The sequence below is a fragment of the Cyrtonyx montezumae genome, unplaced genomic scaffold (assembly GCF_038088225.1).
Source record: "Cyrtonyx montezumae isolate F1298 unplaced genomic scaffold, pur_monq_1.0 scaffold_2, whole genome shotgun sequence".
Lineage (NCBI taxonomy): Eukaryota > Metazoa > Chordata > Aves > Galliformes > Odontophoridae > Cyrtonyx > Cyrtonyx montezumae.
In genome coordinates, this window is record NW_027071936.1 from 13,589,482 (window position 1) to 13,616,464 (window position 26,983).

General features: G+C 42.4%; 1 protein-coding gene across 5 annotated transcripts in view; it reads left to right on the forward strand.

The window, feature by feature from the left end:
• The window catches only part of SLC20A2 (solute carrier family 20 member 2), a 57,238-nt gene that overhangs the window by 16,234 nt on the left and 14,021 nt on the right, over positions 1-26,983 (forward strand). For 2 of the 5 annotated variants that reach the window (XM_065736445.1, XM_065736446.1), the window contains exons 1-8: positions 3,833-4,632; positions 10,819-11,358; positions 15,459-15,599; positions 16,811-16,896; positions 18,467-18,563; positions 20,540-20,656; positions 21,337-21,540; positions 22,937-23,525. In XM_065736445.1, coding sequence (XP_065592517.1) covers positions 11,070-11,358; positions 15,459-15,599; positions 16,811-16,896; positions 18,467-18,563; positions 20,540-20,656; positions 21,337-21,540; positions 22,937-23,525 — 1,523 coding nt within the window. In that variant the 5' untranslated portion in view covers positions 3,833-4,632; positions 10,819-11,069. Of the gene's footprint in view, positions 1-3,481; positions 3,587-3,832; positions 4,633-10,818; positions 11,359-15,458; positions 15,600-16,810; positions 16,897-18,466; positions 18,564-20,539; positions 20,657-21,336; positions 21,541-22,936; positions 23,526-26,983 lie in introns of those variants that run through there. The other 3 variants (XM_065736443.1, XM_065736442.1, XM_065736441.1) reach the window with 2 other exon arrangements.

Sequence of the window (26,983 nt, forward strand, 5' to 3'; positions counted from 1 at the left end):
CATCACCAGGCTCTTAGGTGTCATAGCTGGCTACTGTTCCAACAACAGGAAGCCATAGCCACAGCTTTCTGTGGCTGCATTGGTGTTGCCACCATAACTTCATCACTGGTCTTTTCCTCCTTTTAGTCAGCTAGTTCATTTCAGCCTGATCTTCTGTCATAGTGGACGTGCTGGTTTTGGAGGATGCCATTGTGGACCAGGTAGGATGATTGGATGTGTTGTTAACTGTTTACTCTTTCTGCCTCCCTCTTGAGAGAGGGGGTCACTGGATTCAGGGGAGCCCTAGAGTTCTCTTGTAGCTCAGTGGGAGAAGACATTACAGCAGTCATCTGAAACCCCAAACGAAATGAGAATGGCAGGCGATTTGGGTCTCGAGGTGTCTTATTTCCTTTACCTGAAAAATCCCATTACTGAATTCCAGCAACCTCATTCTGGCTTTTTAACAAGGGGGTTTTTGCATAAGCCTTTGAATTTGCAAAACATTGCATTTCCAAATTGCCTTTAACATTTCACAGGCAACTTTTGTGTCCCATGCATAGTTAAAGTAGGTTGGTTAGTAATTTGGAGTAATGCTACTTAGGTTGTCAACAGCAGCCAGGGCTTTTAAAACTGCATTGCCCTTGTTGGTTGCTTACTCTAGAGGTGGGGCTGAGGAAGGGAGGTAGTTGATAAAGCCCCAGGAGACTCAGGGAAGTGGTTCTCCTATTCCTTCATACTTAATATGGATGTCATAAGCCCAGCCTCAGTGAATCAGCTGGAGTTGGTGTGGTACAAGTCCTGTTGGTTCCTGGCATTAACTGGAGCAGTGCTTGAATCAGCTTTGACCAAAGCCTTGATTCTTCAGAATGGTTTTGCTGCCTTTGAAGTCCTGCTGGCTCAGCATGGGCTTGTGCTATAAGGGGGGCTGGAGTCAGCCTCATTCTCCTGGCCTCTGTTGTCCCCCAGGCCAGGCTTGGCCTCCAACAGTTCCAGCTGTGGCTTCTTCCTTTCCATTTTCCCAGGGTTTGCTTGCTCAAAAGATAATGGGTGGCTTCAAGCGGAGTCACTGCAGTATGGCAGCTCTCCCTGCATGCTACCTAAGTATGGCAAGTTCACTTTGGCCGTTGGGAATGTAAGTCTCCTCGTTGGGATGGCCTGGCTGCCCTGGGAGTAAAGGACTTGCTGGAAAAGGAATTTCACATCGTGTGACAGAATTTGGAGTTGATTTAAAAAATAAAAAAAAGCCCACCCAACTTTTTTGCTTTCTTGGAGCGCAAAGGTCAATCCATGCCTGAACGGTCAGCAGCTTTTTCGTTTTTATGTCTATGACAATAGGCTTTACAGACAGTCCTAAGGTTGTTTTCCTTGCAGTCAAATACAGATATATCTGTTCCTATTTGCTTGTCACCCAAAATGCAGAAGCGAGTGCACAGATGTTGTTTGGAGCAGGCTCATTCCAGCTCTAGCAGTGCTTGTGGCTTTGCTCAGGTGCATCTCCGGGTATCGCATCTGCAGAAGAGAATGGCAGGGCCACCCATCCACCTTCGTTTTTCCTTTCTGCTCATTCCTTTTCTCTTCTTCGTTTGGTGGTGGGGGTTCCCTGTAGGATCAAGGGCACAAACAGGGAAATCCCAAGTGCTGAGTTTCAACTGCTTGTGGCTCCCAGTTTTAGAGTACCAACTGGTATACAAAAGTCTGAAAATAGGTCGATAACCTTATTTGAGATATCAGAGAGCAACTAGAACAACACTGTGCAGCTTTTGGATGTTTTGATAGCATTGCTTTTTCTAATTAACACAGCTTGCAGGTATTCAGATTCCAAATCCTGTAGTTTTTTGTTAGAAAATGACATCCAACCCCCATTATTTCCTTCTCAAGCTGTATGCGTTTTAAAAATACCTCTAATTGTATAAAGATACAGCTTTTCTATCTGAATGCAAAAAAGGCAGTTTTTTTTTAATACAGCAGTGGCCTGAAGTTAAAATTAATGCTGCTTTACTGATAGAAGTACTGAAAAAAGTTACTGATAAAAGAGAACCTGGGCATCTATCAGAAAATAACTCATGCTAATTGATTATTTTTATCAGCACATCCTATTTAAAGCAGAATATAAATCTACCCTCACTGGATTTGTTGAATCAAACAGGGATTTCTCAATTGTAGGCTTTCCAGGGTAAATTACAATTGAAAAAAAAATAATTACAATATCTGATTGTGATTGTAGTATGTATTATTTATCGTTTCTACAAATACTTGTTCTGATGGGAATCCAACTGGTGCCACCATTGCCAGAAGCCAATCCTCATCAGTTATTTTGTGGTCGTATAAATTTTCCTTTGCCTGTTTCTTTAGTGGTATCCCAAATTGTAACTTTTTTAATGATCAACCTATCTTGGATTGACTTTTCCCATGCCTGAGGTCCGCAATGCTGATTTAGCAGAACAAAAGCTTTAAAGAGTTTTCCTTTTTTTTTCTGTGCTGATTATTATATCCTTTGCAATTGCTCTGAAGTTTACGTCAACAAGAAACCACAGCTGTGGCCAGGCTGGCTTGTGGGAAGTGGCACCCAAAGGGTTCCACTTGGTTGTCTGTGTGGGTCTGAGATGGTTCCCACAGTGCTGGCTGGCAGCCTTGGCTCTGGGGATAGATGGAGGTACCTCCCAAGTAGCCTGGCCAAGGAGTGTCCCCTGGAAGGCATTCCCACCTGCGTCTGCACGCTTGTGGGTGGTACTCCAAGCTGGGTGAGCCATAGTTTAGGGAGAGCTGGAGGTGGGCTGGATCTCTTTCTGATCCTTCATGTCTGAGCTTTACCGTGCCATTCATCAACAGTGTATCAGCTATAAAGAGAAGATGAAATAATATTTTGTTCTGTTTTCCTCTTAGGTATTTTTTTTGTCTTCTACTGTATCAAGCTGAATAAGTACTCCAAGAAAGTTTGTGTTTGTTTATTCATTTCCTTAAATCCTTGGAATCTGGGCCTCTAAATACAAGCTGACTTCATGTTTACAATCAGGTTCGCTCTTGCTTCAATCAATTGATGCTGCTTTTAAAAGTAGGATAAAAAGCAGTATGTGTTCAGATCTGCAGGAGAAGGTGAACCTTTTCATTGTCAACATGCGTGGCTTTTGCGAAGAAGGGAAAACCAGTGTGAGAGCACCAGTTTCTTTCGGTTTTCTAGAACTGGTGAGGTTGTTTGCCAGCAATTGCAGCACGAAAAGGAGACTCTATGACCAGACCTGAGATTTAGCTGTGCACAAAGCTACAGGCCCTACAGGCCATGGGGCAACCATAGCGTAGTGTTGGGTATTGACCTTTTGGAGAGAGTTAACATTTTTTGTGAGGAATCCTGGCCTGATATTTATCCTTTTTTTTTTCTTTGGAGACGTTTAATGTCATTTCTGCATTAGAGATTTGCCCTAATTCTCTGTAGAAGATGATGTAGCTTTACTAATCCGTGTGAGTTTTTTTTAACGAATATAAACCACTTTTCAGATTTATCAAATTATCCCTGACTGTGATCTGCAGCTGAGCTCCAACAGTTTGGAAATCCTTTACCTCCTTGTTAAGTAATGTTATGACTTTATTCAGACTTGAAAAAATAGATGAGGTAAGAATTAAGTTTCCCACTCTGTGTTTACGGGTTTAAATCAGCCATCTGATTTTTCTCAAATGTGGGGAATATGGCAAATTTAAGTTTGTTTGAATATGATGCCTTTGAGTGCTTCGGAATGGAGTAAAAACGGAGTGAAGTAAAAATGGAGTAAAAAAGTTTGGTGAAAATGTTAAGTTTGAAATGCCATTTACTCATAAGACAGAAGCCTGGTTTATCTTAGAGTACATGATTGTATATTAGATTTTTAAAGCATAACGATGAAATTTTGGTTTGAATTGCTTTTTGCTGAATGAAATGGTTTGATTGTATCCTATGGTATTCAAGGACATATTTTTTGTAAAGATGAGCCAGGTGCTTTTAGGCAAACCTTATTTTTGCCCTGACGCACAGGCAGAATTTCTTTCCACTCCAAGGAAGGTGGTTCAAGGAATTCTGACTGGGTTATCGAGGCTGAATTTTGTCAGTGGAGTTGCTTGCTTAGGCATTGCCCCAGCCCACACTCGTGCACATCTTCAGCTTTCTGCAGTCTGTGTAGCCCGTGAGACCTCTGCTGACATGGATAAAGTAACGAGTGTGCAACATCTTTCCTGAATCAGATGTGCATGCTTTCTTGCTAAATGTACTTCCACCGTTTACATTAAGCACAAACTCAGCATGCTTGCAAGGGGGAGACCTGGGGTTTGTCAGAGCCCACCCAATCGCCCTAAAATGCCCAGCGGTCACTGCTCATGGTAAGAGATTTAAAACGTTTAAAAAAGAAAAAGAGATTCATATCTGGTCTGTGCCTGTGGTTGGGGGGGAAAAAAAAAGAGAGAGCATTTTGTTGTTTTAATATGAGCTTCCTTGGATTGGTTTGCTTAACGAGTGCAATTGTGACGCAGTGTTGTGTTTTATCAGTGCCCACCCCCAGCAGAATTCTTTGCTTAAGAGGAGGCAGATTTCCACCTCCTGAACACGGCTGTGGACTCGCGCTGATGCTTCTCGGAGCTGTCTTGTGGGCTCCCCTGTGCTGGAGGGAATTCTATCCGAGGACTGCCTGTGTAAGTCGCAGCGCTCTTTATACCCTCTGGAAGTTTGCATGTTCAGATGTGGCTGTGCTGAATGATAGGCTATCTATTTTAGACTCCAGCCTCTATTTACAATCAGGAAGGCATGTCGCTGGGAGATCTTAGCTCCTGCTTCTCTTGAAACAACTTTTTAAGTACTGGGTGAGTTCTGTGCATGGCTTTCTTTGATGAAATGTACTTTTAACATCCACAAAGCACTTGTTTGTTATCTCTGAACAGATCTTAGAAATCTCTTGTGCCGAATCATAAAAACTATTTGCATGTTAGAAAGACTTTGCTCGAGCACTGAAAGATAAAACTGTTCTTCAGTACATAGAAGTATCTTTATCAACAGGTGATTGGGGACTTGTTGATACCTTGCCTGGCTTACTTTGCTGGATTGTAGAATGACAGCTGATGCATGACTGTTCTCTATCACTTTAGTGAATGCTTTCCGTAACGTGATCTCACACTAAATATTTTATCTGCATTTTTGACCTTTCGGCAGTGGGAGCAGAGTTTATTAGAATCTAGGAAAACAAAGCATCCTCTGCAGGTTTTAGGAGCTGAAGGTGACAGTCCCTCTCTGCAGTGTTAAACTTGATAGGAGCCCTGGGAAGCTGTGAACTTCAGTGCCGTTTCCATATCGAGTAGCAGTGCCAAGTATGTGCAAACACATAGTGACTCTGTTAAAATAGGAACTGATGGATACAAAACTGCTTCTGAGTATGTGGTAATTGATTTTTAAAAGTAAATCGAGGGTGGTTTTTGTGTCCTGGAGCATTAAACTTGCATCACGCTTGGCCTTGCGACAAGTCCTGTGCATGTAATTTAGAGCCATATAGGGATGTTCTTGGTCTCGAATGACTCGAATTGTACCACCTTCCATATCACAGATGTAATATTAGTAACTTAAAGCAGATGCTTTATGAGTCTTATGTCCCTCGCAGAAACTAGAAAAGATAAGAACTATTTTTGTGAAGTGTCAGGGGCTTTGCTTATAAATCAGGTCTGATTTCTGCGCAGCGCTGTTTTTAGTACCGATAGGCTGCCATGCCAGAGCTATTACCAATTTAGAAGATCCCTGCACTTACATACATAGGTAGCAAGCCTGACAAATGTTTATTATGTAAAGAACAGTGCACAGAAGTTTGGGAAAGATGGAATAAACTCCTGAAGGCTCCAGTGTGGTAAACGTTTGAGACAGACTTTTCAGCCACCGGTAATGAGGAGTGAAGGTTCTGTCGGTGCAAATTAAATGCAGCAGTCTAACAAAACATTTGCTGTTTTGAGCACTGCAGAGGAGAAGTTGTCCTCCCCTTTATCTCTTGTCATAGTGCAAAGTGGAGTATTTGTAATCGTTGCCTTTATAAATGCTCCATTAGCTGCTTTTTTTTTTCGCTCATATATGATCAACAACAGAAAAAACAACTAAAGTTGAAAATGGAAACTCGCTGAATCCCCATCCTGTCTGTAGCATGATGAAGCTTTAAACCCCAATATGAGGCAGCTGCTGGGAGAAGAAGGGCTGTGTGCAGTGTGATTTGTGTACGTTTTAATGTTCCACATGAACACAGTGGATTCTCTCCTAATTTTCAGGAGAGAGAAGATGAAAGGGCATTTATCTAGTCTCTGTTTGCTTCTCTCTGTCACCCAGCTGGACTACTGGTGGGTGGTAATGCACTGGGATCACTTCCTCAGACTTTGAACCTTAGTTCTTAGCATTTGTTTAACCATTCGTCCCTGCTGTTAGGTGGTTTTGCGTTCCCTCCAGAAGCAATCTCTTTGGCTAAAAAATAAGATCTGACAACATCATCTTTCCAATTTCCTGTTAATTTTTCACTGGAAAACTTGCCTACGCTTAGAAATGTATTGTGAATAGTTTCCAGAATAGCTCTCTCAGTAAGTGCCCGCATATAAACATGTCCTGAAATGATCTCCTGCTTCTTGCTTCCTGACTTTTCCTGCCCATCTGCTTGTTGCTGACAATGAGCTGCACTGCCCCTCACCTGGCTTTCATTCCATTCCTTTCCTCTGGGTAGAAGTAACTCTGAGGAAGTGGTCAGCAAGAGGCAAGGTAACATCACAGGCTGTCTTTGTCATCTGACAATGAGGGTGTGCTTAGCATTTCCAAAAATCAGTTTTTTTGCATTGGAGTGCGAGTTAATAAGTCCGCTGAAAGAGCCTTCTTCACAAAGCCCAGAAATGCCATGCTAATTATTGATCAGAAGAAAGACACGTTAGCTAAAACCTTTGCCTTTATTGCCAAATCAGCTTCCTGTGGCCGGAAGGCTCATCCCAGTGTCGTTCCACATGCATGCATCACAGCATCCAGCAGAGGTGTGCTCTGTGGTTTGGGCCTGGTGCCCCATGCCCAGCAGTCCTGGCCTCGCCACGCAGCGCCGGGCCCTGCACTCTGCTGGGGTAACCTCTCTGTCTGGTGCAGCCAGCTGGGGAGGTGACATCAGTCCCGGAGGTGAAGCTGAGGATCTACCAGTGCTGAGCAGGTCCGGCTTAACTGCATTTGGCATCACGGAGGCATATTAAGAAAATAAAAAAGGGCAAAATGGGCTGGAGACTTCCAGCTGTCATGCAGAGCTGATGGTCTGTCTGACTCTCCTGTGGTACTTTTCCCCACTTCGTTTTCATCCCAGCAACAACTCAAAATACCACAGGCTCATGGGCTAGATTAGGTGAGGAGGGGCATAGCTCAGCGTGCCCAAGCATGCCAGATGTATTTTGGGCTCCAGAAAGAAGCACGCTACAAGATTTAGTCTGTATTTAGTCTCTGGCCTACTTTGCGGGATATTTTGCATTTCTGAAAACTTTCACAGAGGAGCACGTGACTGTTTTTTTTTCCTTCCTTCTTTTTATTCCTTTCTTTAAGCATTTAACATCTCCTACTTAGTGCAGGAGCAAGTAGTAACACCTAGCTATTTGAACACTGCCTGCATGTCAGTTTCTGAACGTGCCAATTCTCTTTCCTCTTTCCATTTGGATTTTGGTTGTGTTAAAGACAAGGTATAGCTAGTGCTGTGTTGTGGCCCTGGTAAAATTGAGTTGAGACTTCGAAGGAGAACTCTGTATTGGTCCTTGCAGTGGCATGTTGCTGCAGGCACCCCTTCTTCCCCATATTGCATTCAAGGGACGGAGGTCGTGTAGCTGCCCCTGAGTCCTTTGCCAAGAGCCCCAGCAGTACACTTTGAGACTCTGTAGCGTTCACCGGGAAATTTTGGATTTCTTTGCCTTAGCACACGCACTTTGAGCCTTTATATCTTTTGGATCACCTGCAGCTCATCCCCCAGGGAAGCTGTAAGGGCAGCCTTTGACTGAGCAGTTAATTTTGGAAGCTGGAAGGATCTGGGTTGAATAAATGCTGTTGCGTGAACTCTGCTGTGGTGTGGAATGTCACAATACCCATGCTTTCCCTCATCACCTCAGAAAATTGGTAGGTTGGTTGATAAGTGGATGGGAGACAGAACTCTGCTGGAAATAAGGGTTTGCTAGCATCTCATGGGTCTGAAGGAAGCAGGACTCGCATGACCGCTGTGTTTGTGGGTGCATGTGTTTTTCAGGCATTTTTTCTCATTTTCTGGAGAGGATGCTGAGGTGCAGAGATGAACTTGGCCAAGGTGCTGTATGAACGCATGCAGGGTAGGGAATTTAACCATGGGTCTCCAGCATCGAGGAAGGAGCTCAGTCTGGCACTTCGTCTCAGCAGAAATGCAATGTACATTAATAAAAACAAGTCAATCTAACACAGTATGGGAAAAATGTTTCTCTGTCCACATGCTTTGATACTCGTGTTCTCTGCAGAGAATTTTGAAGCTACAGACCCCAGCTCAGGCAACAGCAAGTCAGTCCTCAGAACGCCTTGCAGATTGAACTGCTCAACCGCTTCGTTAGTACTTTATCTTGAGTAATCGTGTTTTCTGTTGTGGTTCCATCCGAAGCTAGGTATGTAACAAGGCTCTCAGCATGAGGATGACTGGAAAAGGCTCCCAGACTATGGGGTAGGCATTGGCACGTCCCTGTGTTTTCTGGTTGCATGCCACAAGTTTTGTCCTCCTTCTCAGGCAGACAAGCTCTAACTGTAATCAGTTTTTTCCAATATTGTTAGCCTTTCCCCCTGTCCAAGTCTTTTCCTGCTTTAAGGTCTGAGTGCTCTTGAATTATGGGCAACAAGTCTTCAAACATGAGAAATGCACTGGGGCTTCGTTTTCACATGTTATCTCATAGTATAAAAATCCTTGTACAAATGTTTTCAGCAGTTAAGACCTTCCAAGATGTTATTTTGGAGTGCAAATCATTCAGGGGTTGGTGTCTGCTCCATATCTGGAAAAGAGTGGAGCAACAATTGCCCAGCCTCTGTGGAATCTGGAGGAAAAAAGGAGGAAAAAATATTTCTCCTTAATACGTGTGCTCGGATAAAACATCAATCCTTGACTTTAACTTTAGGGTGTTTGAGTAAATGATTACTTAATTACCAATGTGATGTTTCCTTCTTGGTACTTCTTAAGGATCCGGTATCTCAGGAATATGCCAAGTCTCATGATTTTATTAGGAAATCATGATCTTCGAGGTTTTGGATCTTCTCTGTGGAGACCCTCCTTTCCTTCTAGGACAGACCTTCAGTGCATTTTAAAAGTACTTCAACATGGTTTTGAAACTGTGTGTATTTGTTGAATGCGACTGAGGAGAGAGAGAGTTAGTTGGGCTCAGTCTTTGCCCTCTGACTTCCCTTAAGTCACTGAAATGCTTTTTGCAAGGTGTGCAGTTGGCTGGCAGATATTTCCTGCTGAATATGCCTGTGACCCCTTACCGCCTCCAAGACAGCACTTTCCTTAAGTGAAGGTGGAACAAGATGGCTTTGTGGATATAGATGACTGCTTCAAGAGAAGCAGCCAATGTAAGAGGCAGATGGGTTTCTCCAGGCTGGTGGTTGCTTCCAGCCTTTAACCACCTTGGTCCATATTGCTTATGGGATCCGCAAGTCCATAGAGGCTTGAGGTCAGCAATGCTTTGCACTTGTGGCAGCTGATTTTAAGATCAAGAACTTGGGGGGCAAATGTTTCAAGGATTCGTGCAGTCTGTCTGAGCCACATCTGGGGAGTGGTGATTTTTCCTTCCATATTCTCAAATCTACTTTGATTTTAAACCACGTCTGTTTGATAGCAGTCAAAGGGAGCTAGGTGACAAGTGAATGTAGAAGTGTAGTTTTTAAGTTTGATTTACATAAATATACTGAATGGCTTTCTCGTTGAGATCAGATAAAAGCTTCACCATCCAAAAGGGTATATTTTTTTAAAGCCCCTTCTTCTCTGTAATTTTGGTATAAAGATCTCACTCGTACTTCAGATAAAACTAATAAAAGACAAAGACATAGGTCAGAACGAATTTCATAAAACCGAAGTCATCAGAAATACTCGAATGTATGCATAAGAATGGTTTGAGTGTAATAACCATACTAGTAATCAGAACTATCTGCAGAGAAGAGGAGAAAGCTTAACTTTTTAGTCATTTTTTTTCCAGCATTTACATAGATCTGTAGGAATACGTGGGAGTACCATGATCGCTGTGCTGATTCAGTGGCTGAGAAGCTGTAAGAAAATGATGTCCTGACTGCCTGGGATGTGACAGTAGCAATATATGAATATCGGTGCTCTTGGGAGTATTTTGGTGATGTTGTGGATGCATAAAATCATTTTCCAAAGGAGTGCATCTCTGGCCACAGCCAGTAAAGTGAGCTATCTCTGCAGATGGGAGCGGAGCTGGGTGATGCCCATCAGCTGGGAATCAGGCTGTGTGGTGTAGTCTGTATGTCCTACATGCTATATGCCCACTTGGTGCCAAGGGCCAGAATGAATCTTTCTAGTAAGAGAGCTTATCACGCTGCCCGGTAAATGGAACAGAAAACGCCGAGCTCTCTAAGTCCTTTTAAAGCGATCAAAATGTTTTCTCATTTCTCAGTGATACTGAAAGAAAGCATGTTGCTTTGGAGGTGACCTAATTTTAACCTTTTGGAATTGCTTTATGATTTAGAACAGTCACATGCCAAAGCAGGGTCCCATTAGGGGATTCAAATCATCTGTTTACTACTGAAAACACGCAGTGAGACAGGCTCTGCTGACTGCTCCCCCTTTTTTTTAATTTTCTTTTCTTTCTTTCTTTCTGCTGCAGGACAGGACACCGCTGCTGTACCAGTCTGGGAGCAAAATATGGAATGTTCTTCACTGCTGATTGAGCGCAGGCAAATGAACAGTATTTATAGTAGTGTGAAAATCGGCAGTTAGCAGTTTCTTCACATTCTAACACTACCAGAGAGAACTCATTGTTTACAAGAAATCTGCTTTCGAAATCCGTTACGGTTCCCTCCAGCCTTGATTATTAACTATTTGCAAAGGGGAAACTTATCTACGCTCTGGGGAAAGATGGCAATGGAGGAGTACCTGTGGATGGTCATTGTGGGTTTTATCATTGCTTTTATTTTAGCATTTTCAGTCGGTGCAAATGACGTTGCCAATTCTTTTGGAACTGCTGTGGGCTCTGGTGTAGTGACTTTGCGCCAGGCTTGCATTTTGGCTTCGATTTTCGAAACTACTGGCTCGGTACTGCTGGGGGCAAAAGTAGGAGAAACGATTCGGAAAGGTATAATCGATGTTAACCTGTACAACGACACCGTGCCACTGCTGATGGCAGGAGAAGTCAGTGCAATGGTCGGTAAGTAATGCTTTCCTGTTCTGAATAACATCCACGGCACCTTTGGCAGCCTGCTCATTGTGAACGTTTTAATTAGATGTAGATCTTCCCATCTTCTGCACTCATGTCTGGTTTTGTGCAAACAGAGGGGTTTGGATTTCCAAAAAGGAAAAACACTTCTAATCATTTTCAATTTTCAGCTATTTACCCATTTAACTAATATAAGTATAAATGTTTATTGTAGTGGGTCATATATTTATGTTTCTAGAGTACCTAAAAAAAAAATCTGGAGATTGATGTTGTGGTAAATTGGAAATATGTCAGCATTTGTGACTGCAAAGAAAATCTTACAGAAAGTCTACAATGAATAAGTACTTGAGGAGTTGCCTAAATAGTTTTTAAACATTTAAGGAAAATGAAGCATATTTGCTTAAAGTGGTGTTTTTGCTGATTGATTACAATTAATCAATCCTACCCCCTGACAAAACTTCAAGGAGCAATAAAGACTGATGGTCACACGTTAAAGGGATTTTTACTTTTTCTAACTCAAGCTAGTAGCGGTTCTGCATACCTCTGAGCCTACTCTGTACACTTCTGTTTGCAGTTAAATTAATCTCTGTTCAGAACAAGTGGCATATTCTGAGGTAAGTAACATTAAGCCCTGGTATTTCTCCTTTGTTTGTATGCAAGAGGCTTTGTGAGCTTTTGGAGAGCTCCCCTAAGGATCAACAGCAAACCTGCTTTTAAAGGGCAGGATACAGCAAGCAGGAAGCGCTCTCCCCAAAGTTTTCAAACAGAACTTGCACAAAAAATAGATCATTTCATACAGAGATGTACTACGTCCTTTTTTTTTTTTTCCCCTTGTTTTTGCACTCTAAAAATCTTGATGGAGCAGTTTCTGGGCTGGACTGAGGTGGTTTTTGTGTGTGTGCGAGGGGCGATGCTCCTCATTGACCTTCACCACACCTGAGCTTCCAGGGGGCTGGCTGCCTTCCCAGTGAAGAGGAAGAAGAGCTGATTAGCTGCTGTCTCATACAAGGCAACTGCACCGGACAGCTTCAGCACTCCTGGGCTCCATAGCTTTCTCTTTCTTGATGCCTTGCAAGGCCAGCTGCAGATTCCTGCTCAAGCTGTGGGATGACTGAGGAGTGTCACTCCGCTCGCAGTAGTTATCCTTTCTTTCCTGAGATAGCTCTATCATTTCTGACTCACACCTGAGAGCAGCCCACGCAACATGAGACGTAAATGACCTTCATCTCCTGACCACCACCTGCAGAGCCGAAGTCTTTTCCCCTTGCTGTATCTCTTCATGATGTCCTGATCCTGTCTGGGCAATGTTTTATGTCCCCCTTACCCCCTGTGGAGGCAACTGGCCAGAAGCTCAAGGAAAACAACTTATTTGCATGTGTGTTTACGTAAGCCTGTGTGAACTTCATGACCGGTTGCATTCCCTTCCTTCAGTAAGGGCATTAGGAATAAATCCCACATTTTAAATCTCTGAATTAAGCACAAATTACCAACTGCAGGTTCTGATTTTTTTTCTTCAAATCCACCTTCAGCTTTCCTCAGGATGTTCAATATTTTTGTGTTTTCTCTCTTGTGTGTTTGTTTATCCTCTTTTTCCTCTGCACGTGTCTCTCCGTTCTCTTATGCATCGTGGTCATGCTTCCATGAACAGAGTTAGCTTCTGAATTTCAGTGAGGCTTCCATGAGCCAACTGTACGGGGGAGACCAACAGTCATGGTGTTCTCTTTCAGGATGTTACTGGGAGATGTCTTGATACTTGCAAACAGTCGAGACGGTTTTTCAGGGCAGCCACCTGATCAGAAAGCAAGGAGCGCTGGGATTGTCTGGGGATGACATAATCTGCATCTACATTTAGTAGTGAAACATGTTGTAATAATTTGTAACCTACTAAAATAGTGATTTTTGGTGGTTGGACTATTTGGGACTCTCACTTTTGAGATGCTGTAGCGTGCTTCTATACTGGAGCATTTGTGCTGCGGGCCAGGACAAGCTGTAATGAGCCCTCTGGCTTGTGGGCTGGTTTTGTCAAGGTTGGAAATACGCATTTTTTTATAGAAAGGAGCTAAGAATTAATTTTCGAAGATTAATGTCTGCCTTGGGATGTTGCAAGCCTCAGAATAAAGTCCTGCTCTGGCTTGATTTGTATTTTCTTCTGTACTCTAACGTGCTTGCTTTAACTTCTTCTGGATTGATTAAATAGGAAATAGTGCCATATTCCCTGTTTTTCTCATTAAAAAAAAAACCTCTTAAACCCAGCTACCTCTGCACATGTGTAGTGCAGCTGTGACTTAGAAGCATTTTCTCTATTTTTTAGAACAACTTTTTTTGGGGTGCAATTATGTATCTGTGGCTGACTTAACTCTTTGTTCATTTGTCTCTTTGGAGATGATGCCAGCATATGTGTTCCCTTTCGCCTCACTTCCACTTAGGTTCATGTCAGAGGTGTTCCTTTTAGTGTACGGGAAGATAGGCCAAAAAGTGAAAGGGCAAGTGTTCCTTGATTGATCTAGAATTTCCGATACCAGTAGGAGTACCAGTTGTTTTGGGATAGTGCCCCAGGAGAGATCAGTTTTACAGCCTGGTTGACTTCCAAACTGCATATGGTGCCAGCAGATTGATCTGACAAGACTTAGTGGTTTGGTATTTATAAAGTAGAAACTTGACCATGTAATGGCTTGTTTGAAGTGACAGACCAGTTTCTCAGTGTTTGTTTTTTTTAATAAGCATACCCTTCTTCTTTCTTCCCTTCATTTCTCTTTATCTTCTTACCTGTCTTCTTCACTAACATCTGCTGTTAAGGCTGTTCCTTCACCATTTCTCATTTTGAGCATCTTGCTTGCACTGGAGCCCTTGTGCAACTTCAAAAGGCATCAGTAATTGATTCTTCGCTCTCTCCCCTCTTGATGTGTGTGTCTTGGAGCTGCAAAACCTCATCACAGCTCTTTTTCAGTGCTTTTAAACTCTGATATGTAACCAGACTGCATTTCAAGATCTTCAAACCATCCTCCTCTGTTGGAAGTGAGGATGGAGGCTGGGATTTCAGTGACCGTGTGTGTTCAGCAGCCTTGCTTTATCACCTGTGTCCGCTGCAGACCTGTGAAGACTGATGGCGTGAGCCAGAAAATATGGGATCTTACAGTGCAGCTTGATTGGTGTCATTGGAGCTTTGTAGCATTAAGATTTTGTTTCAAGTCAATGAAGTCTTAAGATGAAGAAAAGGTATTACTAAGGACTCTCTAATATTAGACAAGATAAAAAGTATACTTGAGTCATGATCCAGATGATTTTCATGTCCCCTTGCTAGCTCCATTACAAGAGGAGCAGGAACCTTTTTTACCATGGTATGAAAAGGAGTCAGAGCTTGGAGCTGCATGCTGGTTGGTTCACTGTCCAACTATGGTTTAATGTAACCATTGAAATGTTGAACCAAAATTGAATACAGGATCCTCTCTGTAGTGGTACAGATTTTTTTTTTCCACAGCCTAAATTCTCCAGTGCTTCAGCGATCTACAAATCAAGACAGTGAGCATCTTCACTCCGTCCTCAGTCAATTTATTCTGTAGAGAACTCAGAGTAGTGGCTGCACATCATTGAGAAGAGGCACAAAAGATCCCTGAGCCAGATTTTGAGCCTTTATCTGGTAGCATCTAAATTCAGCAGCTTGGGTATCTCATTGGTGAAGCCATGGTTGTGTCCTGACACTAGTCCCATGGAGGCTTCCAGGTTTGTTTCTAGAGAATGAGGTTTTCTAGGCTTGATGCATATCTGGAGCTGTCTGTGTGTGTAGTCTGATGAGCTGACAAGTGAAAAATAGTGTAAGCCTTCAGAAAAGAGCAGTCCTGACATGCAGTGTTAAGTGTTGTTAGTAACAAAAGATAATAAATAAGATGCAGTGCTCAGAGCTGCTACTAGACTGTAGTATCTGCGTTTGAAGTCAGAGAAGGAACAAAATTCTTTGAGATCTCTGTCGTGCATGTGGAGTGTAGGCTGTGCTCACAAAAGAATGAGGGTATGCGGTTGAGAATTTTCTGTGTGATGTTTCTTTTACGGTTGTTGTGTACAGCTTATGCCTTTTCCCCTCCCTCACTTTTTAGGTTCTGCTGTTTGGCAGCTGATTGCATCTTTCTTGAAACTCCCGATATCGGGGACCCATTGCATTGTAGGTGCTACAATTGGATTTTCCCTCGTCGCAATTGGCGCACAGGGAGTTCAGTGGATGCAGCTTGTCAAGATTGGTAATTGCTGTTTCTTTTTCTGTGGGAGGGTCTGGGAAAAAGAGTGCACTGGCTGCGAAGGTTTTCATGGAAACGTGCTTTGTACTGGCAGCACTCCCTCTTTGAATTATTTTCCACTTGAGGGCTGCAGCACATCTGCAGGCCAGCCCTGGAGAAAGGTAAAATCCAAGTTGTGCTTTCCCAGCAGTAAGCTGAGGATATTTCACCTCCCAGACATGCTTCAAGGTGACATTCCTCCTCTTCTAATGCTTTTTGTGGCAGCACACACCACCTCGTTCTTACTTGGAGTTATATGAATGCCCACAGTCTTGTTTTCCACCCACCTGATCCATGGAGGTGAAAGCTGAGTGCACAGCACATGTTTGCATCACAGCCTCCCACTGCCGCGGTCAGCATCACCAAGCAGAGATGTCAAGGGGGTTTCTTTTTGGATTGGAAGCCTTATAACCCAAGTCACATTTTGAATCCTTCGTTTAATTGACTCAGGGTTGAAGGCATAGAAATACAGTTGAGCTTTAAAGAAGTTTTAGCAATGTGTGTTTTTCTTCTTAATTCTGTCCCAAGTAAAATAAAGTTTGTAGTGAGCCTGGAACTACAGTAGAATCAACCTGTTAACCGTGTCACAAACAGTAAGTGACTCTGGATAAGCTTTCCAGAGCCTTGCTCTAATCCTGTTTTATTGAAATCAGTGGGAGTTTTGCCACCCACTTCTGTTAAATTAGTACTGAACATTTGCAAATCTTGCCCGCGGAAAAATTTATACACATTGTTCTCTGCAATTGGTGCTTCTGTGGCATTTTGGAAATGGAGACTTTGACTCTGTGAGCCACGTGGCATACTGCTAGATGCACTTACTTGCCACTTGCTTGCGCCCTTTGCAGTTATGGCCATCAGGAATTTTTACTAATTCTCTTGATCAACTCTGCGTTGGCTCAGATAACTTTTTCCTGATTAATTTGATAACGGATATTGCAAAGTTATTTGGGAATGTTTTGGATGATGTTTCTAATAGTGCCTAGCAGTAGTTTGACTTTCATGAGTGTCAGTGGAAACTGAACTGTGCCAGTTGTAAGTAAACATCTGAAACGTTTCTGTTGTACAAGAATGATTTTGAATGCATTTGCTCATTGACCAGTAGCTGCTTGACTATCATACAAGTATATTATACTCTCTATTTTATGTTCTTTTCTGTTGTTTTTTTTCTAACACAGTTGCCTCTTGGTTTATTTCCCCACTGTTATCTGGCTTGATGTCTGGAGTACTTTTTGTGTTGATTAGATTCTTCATTCTAAAGAAGGTAAATGAATTTCATCATTATAATGAGTGCCTGTTACTAAGGCTGTCTTCTGCCTTATCACCAGAGCTTGGACATTTCCGCAGTGTTGTAAGTTTGTAGTTTGCTTTTCGGATAGGAGACCAGTCATTCTTTACCTTGCCATCAGAATTCTATTTGCTTATAATGATTCTGAAAGCTCAGATTATGTAACAAAACTTATATTTGAGGCTTAAGAAGTGCTATGCAGGTGCGTCATAAGCCAATTAGTATCATATTTTCTGTTTCATTGAAAGATTATTATTGTTGTAACTTTGACATTGCCACTTTACTAGTATGAATTTTTCATTGTTGTCTTAATTTCATGATAGCAATTCAAACCCTTATTTACAAGGAATAGTTCTCACTGGGAGATATTCTAATTATTATTTCAGAGTAATTTTAACTTTGGTTTACTTTTTCATCAGATATTAGAAGATGGGCATCTGTTTTACTAGATTCTCATGAAACCTGAATCAATGGGTTTTTAGTGACCTCAGTCAGCTCTGAGGCAGCATTAGTCCAAGATGATTTGCTTCCCACCCAGCAGAGACTAGAAACCAGAACACTTTTATCTGCTCTTTTAGTTTCTTTCACACTATTCAACTTGCTAAAATAGGTGGTGCAGCACATGACAAGGACCTAAAATAAGGGATACCATATTAGTGCTTATGCAGGGATCTTAAATAGATGATGAATTAATTCTTTGGCTATAAATAGCACCACCTGTAACCTCAGCTTCATCATTCTTTAGTTCTGATGTAAATAAACATCAGCTATAAAAGCTGGTGACAAATTTGAACGGACACAGCTTTGAATTAAAATGGCTCAATCTGCTTAGAGGGTCAGATGCTCTAGGGAAATAGCTCCCATTCAAGAACTTCACAGCTTAGGAAATCAAAATAACATGACCATGCCCTTGTGCATATGCCTCTGGCGTCTCTGTGTAACATTAGGAAACAAAATCTGACCAGCTACCCCTTGGCTTCATCAGGCTCTTCCCAGCTACCTATAGTCCATCAAAAGACCAAAGGTCTCTTTACACAAAGGCTCTTTCCTCGCCTTTCATGGTGCATTTCCTCAGCACTGTCAGCTGAGCCTTTGCTTGTGAGCACCAGGGGTACAAGGCTGCACAGCCGCTTGCCTCCTGTGCCCATTGCTGTGCTGTGTGCCGGGCAGCGAGGCACAGTGATGTGCCTGTTTCAGCTTAAGTCCTTGGTCTGGCAGCCAGGACAGCCCCCTGCAAAGGAAAATGCTCACAGGAAGAAGCTTGCCCCCAAGTCAGCCAACAGATCTGCATCAGATCTGAAGCTACATCCGATGGTGCCCAGGAACAGTGTCAGGCTCCCCCAAAATATTGGTGCTTGACAGTACGGTCTTTGAAGGTTCAAGTATAAACACACAGGTCAACATCCATTCCTCCCTATCCACCTGAAGGCTCCACCTGCTTGGCATTAGCTTGGGAGCATGTGTTTTCCTTATGTTGGTTAATGCTTGTATTAATATGTTGGCAAACCTAGCTAATGCTTCCTTTTTTTTCCATTTTTTTCTACAGGAAGACCCTGTGCCCAATGGTCTCCGCGCACTTCCAGTGTTCTATGCTGCTACCATCGCTATTAATGTGTTTTCCATCATGTACACGGGGGCACCAGGTGAGCAAGCTGTCTGCAGCCAGGGGCATAGCTGGGAGGCTTCCTGCAGTTGTGGCATTGCATTTGTTGTGGATAACAGTGTTCTGCAGGTGGGCTCTTGGGTAGCTGTAAACACTGCATTCTACTTTGTTCATTAGGAGTTAATAAGGGCGGGAGTAAAGCATGTGCTTGCACGTGTTTTTTAGTTCGTTCTTGTGTTTTTGTGATTCCCCCCTGAACACTGTTTAGTGCAGATGGGCACAGCTAGAAAAAGTTCCCTTTTTAGAGACAAGTGAAATATTGAGCTGTGCCAGCTTTGGCTTCATACATCTGAGCATGCTTTGAACTCTCAATGGTGTTGTAAATATGTGGAGCAAGGAGGGAAGGTCCAGAGTTGCCTGGAAGGCTGTGTGCACTCCATCTGATGCTACAGCTTCGCTGAAGCTAGCAGAGTCACGGCTCTAATGAACCTGGTACAGAGCCCGTTAATTAAATGTGCTTCTTTCAGCAATAAGATGCCCCAGTCTTTTTCTGCATTTAATGCATCTTCTCTCTTAGGTGCTGTGTTTTCATTGCAACTCAGAAGGAGGAAGTGATACCTCATTTTCATGACTCTACCTATATTTGTACTTAAAATTTCTGTCTGAGTTCTAACGTGTTTCTGTATTTATATACTTCTATTTGCATGTTTAAGTTGACTTAAGCAGTGAGTATTTAAACGTAACCTTGCAGTAAGGTAGTTCACAAGAAGTGTTCAGTTTTCTCAAGAACGTTATTGAAGAGCCTGGTCACTGAATGTTCTCTTTAGATTAGATCATTGCCCTGGAGCGATGAATGATCACACAATTGAAAAGAGTCTCCACTCTTTAACGTGCCCACTGAATTAAGAAAACAGGTTTAATAAGTATCCTTTTCTGAATGGATATCTGTTTTCTCTAAAACGTGCTGAACTAGATGTACTACACAAATGCGTTTGTTAGACTCTGCTTGACAGCACAGCATTACTGAAATTAATGAAAAGCTTGCAAAGTTCCCACTCGAGGGAAGCACAGCTCAACTTTTCTTTTTTTTTCTTAAGTCAAAGTCCTCGTTGGATGGATGTCCAAGATGTTTCACAGTAAATCAGCTGTATAACCAACATTTCCTGAGTAATTGTTTGCAGAAGTAGGTCAGGCAGTCTGCAGTGACTCATTAAGCAAAATAATGAAATAAGAATCTTAATGTCCCTTCTGTTTCAGCTTAGCAGTCTCTAAAGTATGTGAATGAAAAGGTGGGACTCCATTTTTGATACACAGAAAGCACATGTTTACAACATATGTCTATTTTCCATCGCCTCTATCCTGGCAACGTATACCAACAAGTATGAATCTACAACCTAAGTTGCAAGATAAGCACGCATTGATGGGACAGAAATGTCAGAGTCCAGGCTCTTTCTTAATCAAGGGCCTGATCACAGTGGTTAATTGAACGAGAGATCTCTTGGGAGAATGGATGCCAGGTGATCTTAAAGGAGTGCAAGTTGTTTGCACGGTTTCACATTGCAGAACTGGAACCTCAGCTCAGAAGTGCCACATGAAGCTATTATTATAAGCAGATAATGGCTTAGATTTAGCTAAGCAGCAGGTTTTATTGACCAGAGCAGAGGTCAGGTAAATACTTAACCTAATGGGCAACAGAGTTTAGCCCGCATTAGTATATATAGTAATGGCATACTAGTTTTAGTAGCTCTGGTATGGATCTTTTGCCACTGACTTCTTTGGAAATAAGGTTATGGTGGAGTCACCGATAGCTGGGAGGATCGGTCCCATAAATGTTTGCAGGTCAACTGGACCTTTGAATATTGCATGTATATTACATATTGATGTTAAAAATGAGCTGCTTGTTTGTGTTGGGTTTGAATACAAGGCAAATTTGGACTTGTGCAAGTCTGCTGTTCTCCTGCTTGGGATAAAGAAGTCAACTTACAGTTTCCTTGGGTTTTACTGTTGTCTTCACAGTGCTTGGACTGGTACTGCCAATGTGGGCTATTGCTCTAATATCACTCGGCGTATCCTTAGTATTTGCTGTCTTAGTTTGGATTTTTGTATGCCCCTGGATGAAGAGAAAAATAGAAAGTAAGTGCTTGCTTGATGAAATGTGTGTGATTTCAAATTGTGGAGAGTTTCTTTTCAGAACTGAAGTGCCCTTGAAATGTCATATAGTTTAGTCCTCACCCACAGGCAAGGCGTGCTGAAGCTGTTCCTCATGTATTTATGTAACCTGCTCCTGAAAACCTGCAGTGGAAGAAATTCAAAACCTCTGTAGGCAATCTGCTGCAGCACTTGCGTCTTCCAGAGTCTCGCAGAAACAGGAAAATAAATCTTGGAATATAATCCATTCTATGTTTTGTTAAGGAATTATTTAAGGGAATGATCTGTTCAAGTGAACATGCGGAATGATGATGTTCAAGTGAATTCTTTAGAGTGAGCTGGGCTGATCGCAGCTTTTATTTTTACAGTGTTTTCCTTGTTTGCTCTCCTACTTACAGCAAATAATAGCATTGCAAAATCAGAGGAAAGTTTTGGGTTTCAGTAATTAATGAGCAGCTTGGTACCTATTTTGGTGAAGTTAAAGAATGATCTGGCATTTTCTCAGATGTATTTAACAAAGCTAAGTGTTAGAAATAAATAATGCGTAAGAAACAGAGCCAAGCTTTTGTATCTGCATGGATCTGTTCCATTGATGCAAACATTGGAAACATAAGCAGTGTGACTGAGAGGTTGAGTTTAGAATTACAGTCCTGTTATTTCTTTAGGCCGGTTAAAGAAAGATGCTGCACTGTCAAGGATATCGGATGAAAGTCTTGATAAAATTCAAGACGAAGAAACGCCAGTCTTTAAAGAGCTTCCCGGTGCCAAAGCATCTGATGAGAGCTCAGTTCCCCTCACTGGCTCAGTAACAGAAGCTGCTGGGGCATCCGATACTATTGCAAATGGAAACCATCCACGTGTACCTTATGGTAAGAGACTAAGACAGCACAGCAGTCTTCTTGTTTTCATAGCATGTTTTGGTGCATGTAAGTCTCTATTGTAAATGCTGAGTTAGTGTTTGGAATGCTCGGTTCTAATCCCCCTCACCACTTGTGGAGGAAGATTCTCATTTACAAGTGACATTTTCTAGAGAGAGCCTGAAAACAATGACTTTTTGTTTGGCTGCTTGTGCATTTTATGAAAGCAGAACTTAGTTTCCTTCCTGCTTTACTCACTGTTCTTAATGGTGTTTCTATCCTTTTAACTAGTGGAAAAATACAGAGAACATAAACAGCTGATGTATGAAAGGTAAATTCAGCATAAAGATTACTAGCACGAGGTGAAAAGATTTGTGTTCTAGTTGGTGACTGTATGACCATTTGGAGCGTGTCCGCTAGAAAATCACATTGTTTCTTGAACATATATTCATCAGAGGTATGCCTGTGTGCATAAAGCCCTTTTTGTTCCATGTGTTGGCTTCACCCCTCTCCCACCCACTTGGAGTCAGCCAACGCTCACATCACTTTATTAATGTCTGTGCAACCTTGTAATTTGTTAAGGGCCTGAGGTATTCAGCTGATTCTTACAATATCCAGGAAATCACGGTGGGAAGCTCTTTGAGTGTGAGCTTCCACTTCAGAACCAGCTAAAACAGCTGTGAACGATGCACAGTTGTAATGTGAGTTTCTTCAGAAGTATTGGCTTAGCTGTGATATATGTTCTGCGGCATATGTAGATGTTAAGTGTACGTGGAAGGAGTAACTATGCGGATAGAAATAAAATATACCAAGTATTTGAATAGCTGAGTAAGTGTTTTTTTTTACAGTGTGAGCTTTTTGTTTTCTGTTTAGATAAATAATTTTTGAGTAGTGTAAATGTTTTTAAAAAACAGGTATTTTTGAAATGTGACCTCACATTCAGTTTCAAATTGCAGGAAGATCACCTCCCCCAGCATACTTACTCATATTCAAAGTAAAGAGAAAGCTCAAACGAGAGCTTACTTTACAAATAAGGAATTTTTACATAACGGAGTTTTCCAGAGGATTTGGGCTTCAGGTATCAGCTTTGAGTGGCTGATTCTAAATGTCTTACTGCAGGTCCTCCCATGTGTTTGTGGAAGACCCAATGGCGGATAAAGCTATTTTTTTCTTTATTTTTTAATAAACTTTTGATGCGCTCCCAATTGTTCATGGGAAAATATATTTTGCAGTGGCTTAACTCTTCACTCATTCTAAGCATGCATTGCAAATAGGTCTTCTTTGTCTTATACCCTGTGATGGCTTTTCTTTTAGCCATTTCCTCGTGCTTTTTCATATTGGGAAATCGGAGGGCGTTACAAAATTGCATTTCATAGAAATAACATTTCTAAATCTTTGCTGCTTTTAGGAAGAGCCTTTTCTATGACGCACACCTCTGTGAAATCACCTGTCTCTAATGGCACTTTCAGCTTTGATGGCCAGGTGAGGAGTGATGGCCATGTCTATCACACTGTGCACAAAGACTCAGGTTTATACAAAGACTTGCTACACAAAATGCACCTGGACAGGTCCACCGATGAGAAGCCTGCTCAAGAAAACAACTACAAACTGTTACGACGCAACAATAGCTATACCTGTTATACAGCTGCTATTTGTGGCATGCCCGTGCATTCCTCATTTAAGGCAGCAGATACATCAACGCACGAGGACAGTGAGAAGTTAGTAGGAGACACGGTGTCCTACTCTAAGAAACGAGTTCGGTATGACAGCTACTCCAGCTATTGCAATGCAGTGGCTGAGGCAGAAATTGAGGCGGAGGAGGGTGGAGTGGAAATGAAGCTGGCCTCTGAACTCGCAGATCCCAACAGGCCCCCAGAAGATCCCGTGGAAGAGGACAAGGAAGAGAAGGACACGTCACAGGTCCATCTGCTTTTCCACTTCCTCCAGATCTTAACAGCCTGTTTTGGATCCTTTGCCCATGGAGGGAATGATGTCAGGTAAGAGAGTATGATTGCACAAACCAGCAATTTTAAAATTTAAGTACTTGGAGCTAGGTTTGCCAGCTGGTCCAGAAACTTACTTCTGCAGGCAGATGGTAATCGGCATTGTACTTTGCAAAGATGGTTATGCTGACATCCACAATGCTTTTCACAAGTTTGGCTGCCAGATCTATAGTTTTTCTTCTCAATGGTAACATTTTTCTGTTCTCAGCTAAGTAACTGTGTAGTACCTAGGTTAATTCAGGCTTAATTGTGGAAGGCTCTGAAGCACTGAGAATCCTTCAGAGATCGGTGCCTTGGCATGTTGACCACTCGAAAAACCACTAAGACTGCTGCTGCCCTTCCGAGTTCACAGCCTCTTTTAACTTCAACAGTGAGACCATCAGCAAGTGAGAGGCTTAGGCTATTTTTGTAATTAGATGAATTTAATCTCTCATCATATCACATGGCATAAAGAGATGTATGGAGAATGTCTTTCTTTGGATTGCTGCCTTTATGAAGTTCCTTTTGCTAAGAATTTTCCAGGCACAAAGAGGGTCAAGGACCGTGTGAGGTGGTATGCCACTAAATAGCCCAGAAAATTTAACAAGCTTTGATGTTATTTGGAATTTTATCAACTACACACTTAACTTCTCCACCTGGCTTAGCTCTCTTACCAAACTGAACGGAGCTAACCCTGAGGAACCATGGGTATGTTCCTGTGCCTTGTGCAAGGGGAGGTCTGGGGGCAAATCTCCTCAGTGCTCAGTTAGAAGATTGCTGTGTCTTGGCTCTTTGTGGTTCTGATGCGCAGGAGTTTTATCCAGAGCTGTATCACTGCTGAATTACTCCTTTTTTTTCTGACAGAGGAAGCCAGTCAGTTTATCCCTTAGTCGTTTGACTTAAGTATGTCTGTTTTCAAACCCTGTGGCATTAACATTTTCAAGTAAGAAAGAAGAAGGATCATCCTCTGAGAGTCTTACCTCCTGTTTATATTGACTCAGCTGACAAAATCTTGGAGTTGGCCTTAGGAATTGTTTATCTGCATTGTCTTGCCACTGCCTGGTCATATCCTGTCAGAAAAATGCCCTTACAGGGAGAGAGTTTCCTTACTCTTTTGCCCAACTCTTTCCATGCTTTTTTTTTTTTACTCCATGACATACAAGACTTCAGACGAAAGGGCGCAGGGTGGAGCGTTTTATGCCTTCCTTGGTTGCTCATCTGCTTACAACATTGCTTCATTTGTACGGACGTGCTGCACCCTGCCCTCTCAGTGGGTGAAGGATGGTTTGCATGCTTTTCCTATGGGAAAACTGCACATTTTTTCCTTTAAGATTGTGCTGGACTGCCTCTTCCCCAGGCCTACGCTGATCCACATGGTGATGTTCCCTCAGAGATCCCCCGTGACAGTGTGCTTCGAGGGGTTTACTGTAGAAGCAGCAGTCCTTTGGATTAAGCTTGGCGCATCCTGAGTCCCCCCGAGTCCCCTTCTTGCTGAACGCTCACAGTTTTAGATGTGAGTTATTGGTGTCAGTTTCAGCATTTGCAACGGGGCTTTACAGCAGTCATAGCTTTCATAGCCCTCCTTAGGCATCTGTGCGAACAGTGTCCCACACAGCAAGAACAGTTATTGCTTCTAGCTGTTGTCAGCTGCCCAATTTAACTTGCAGCTCATCTCAGAAACACTTAATAACATGTCTTTGCTCTCCCCATCCATCCAGTGTCCTGGGAATTCAGAATAATGCTTTCTGAAGAGCCTTCTTGTTCTCACTCTTGCTACTGCTCCCTTCTTTCCAGGGATCTGGCTCTGAGAAGTATGTTTTCACGTGGTGATGTTTTCCTTCTGGATAAGGGGGCACCATTGTGGCTTTCTTTTCTCTTGGATGTTTACCACTGATCAGGACTTGAGCTCAAACACTTTGGGTAGGAGCAAAGGCCCATGGAGGAGTGTACCCAAGCTCTGGCAGTGGCCAATGGCAGGTGCCAACAGGAAGATCATATGAGGAAGAGCAAAGACTACTAATATTTCTTCTCATGTATTCTTTCTCCCAGCATCTGTGGTAGAGAGGCTGTGTGCCTCAGAGCTTTTTGTCTGCAGCTCTGCTTTGATGGCTTTTCATTCCAGGACCATTACTTTCTGAGCCCTTTTTATTTCTTTGCCCATGCTGAAGATTTGTGGTCTATTTAACTTGTATATATGGGAGCTGTCCTGTTCTCGCTGTGCTTTTTGCATCTCTTCCAGGTTGCCTTTTTGAGGCTGAAAGGACAATAGACACGCCCACGCAGGGTATGGATCTGACTCTTTTATTCCTTGTTTCATTCCCAGTTCCTTTTGTAATAACTTGTAAAAACACCTTTGCGATTTGTAAAGAACTGATGTGCTATTTGAATAGATTTACTCATCATTTTTCCTTCTCTCTCACTCTCTTTTATCTGGCTATTAGTCCCTGAGAGAGCCTTTCCTGTCATATCATGACAGCTTAATTTCTGTAAGGGCCCTTGTTGAGCGACCCTGTCAAAATCCAAGCACACTGCATTCATTAGGTCAAGCCAAGGAGGCAGCACTTGTTCATGTCAAGGTTTCTCTTGTGTCAGAGCATCTTGAGCTGAGCTTCTAACTTGCATAGCAAATGAATGGCTTTCCTTTGTCCCTTTTTGGGGGAAAGACCATTGCAGGAATTTTGCCCCCTACAGCAGTTAAGTACCTGTGCCACCCATTTGTGCTCTCTAAATGATGTCTATAGGTATTCCTCAGGCACTGATATGTTTTTGCCTTTTCTGTCAACAGATGAAGGTAGTAGAAATGGTTAGATGTGAATTTAAGGATGCAGTCCATTCATAAATGAAATTTTGAGTTATCATAGTATCATGGAATGACTTGAGTTGAAAGAGACCTTAAAGATGACCTAGTTCCAGCCCTGCTGCCATGGGTAGGGGCACTGCCTACTGTATCAGAATGATCAAAAGCTCATCCAACCTGGTGCTGACCACCAGGGATAGGTCGTCCACAGTTTCTGTGGCCAGTGTGTTCCAGAGCCTCACAACCCCCCAAGTAAAGAATTTATTCCTAATATCTCATCTAAATCTACCCTCTTATAGTCTAAAGCCTTTACCCTTTGTCTTATCACTATGCTCCCACATAAAAGAACCTTCCCCAGCTTTCCTGTACTGCCTCCCCTTTAAGTACCAGTCGGCTGTTAAGATGTCCCTGTTGGTAGTTGGTAAGAGCTGGACTGGATGAAAGATGAAGTTCAGACCATGTTTGGTGATTCTCTGTTGTGCCAATAGCGTAGTTCCCCCCAGAATTCCCCATTTGGATTGGCTTGTTGCCTTCACAATATCCTTTCCTGAAAAGTCATATTTTTGTTAATGTTTGGCAGATCTGTACTTAGTTCTGTCAGTGTGATCCTCCTGAAGTTGCTAGCAAGCACGTATTTTTATTGAAGGCATTTTGTTCCAACATCTCATTCAAGCTG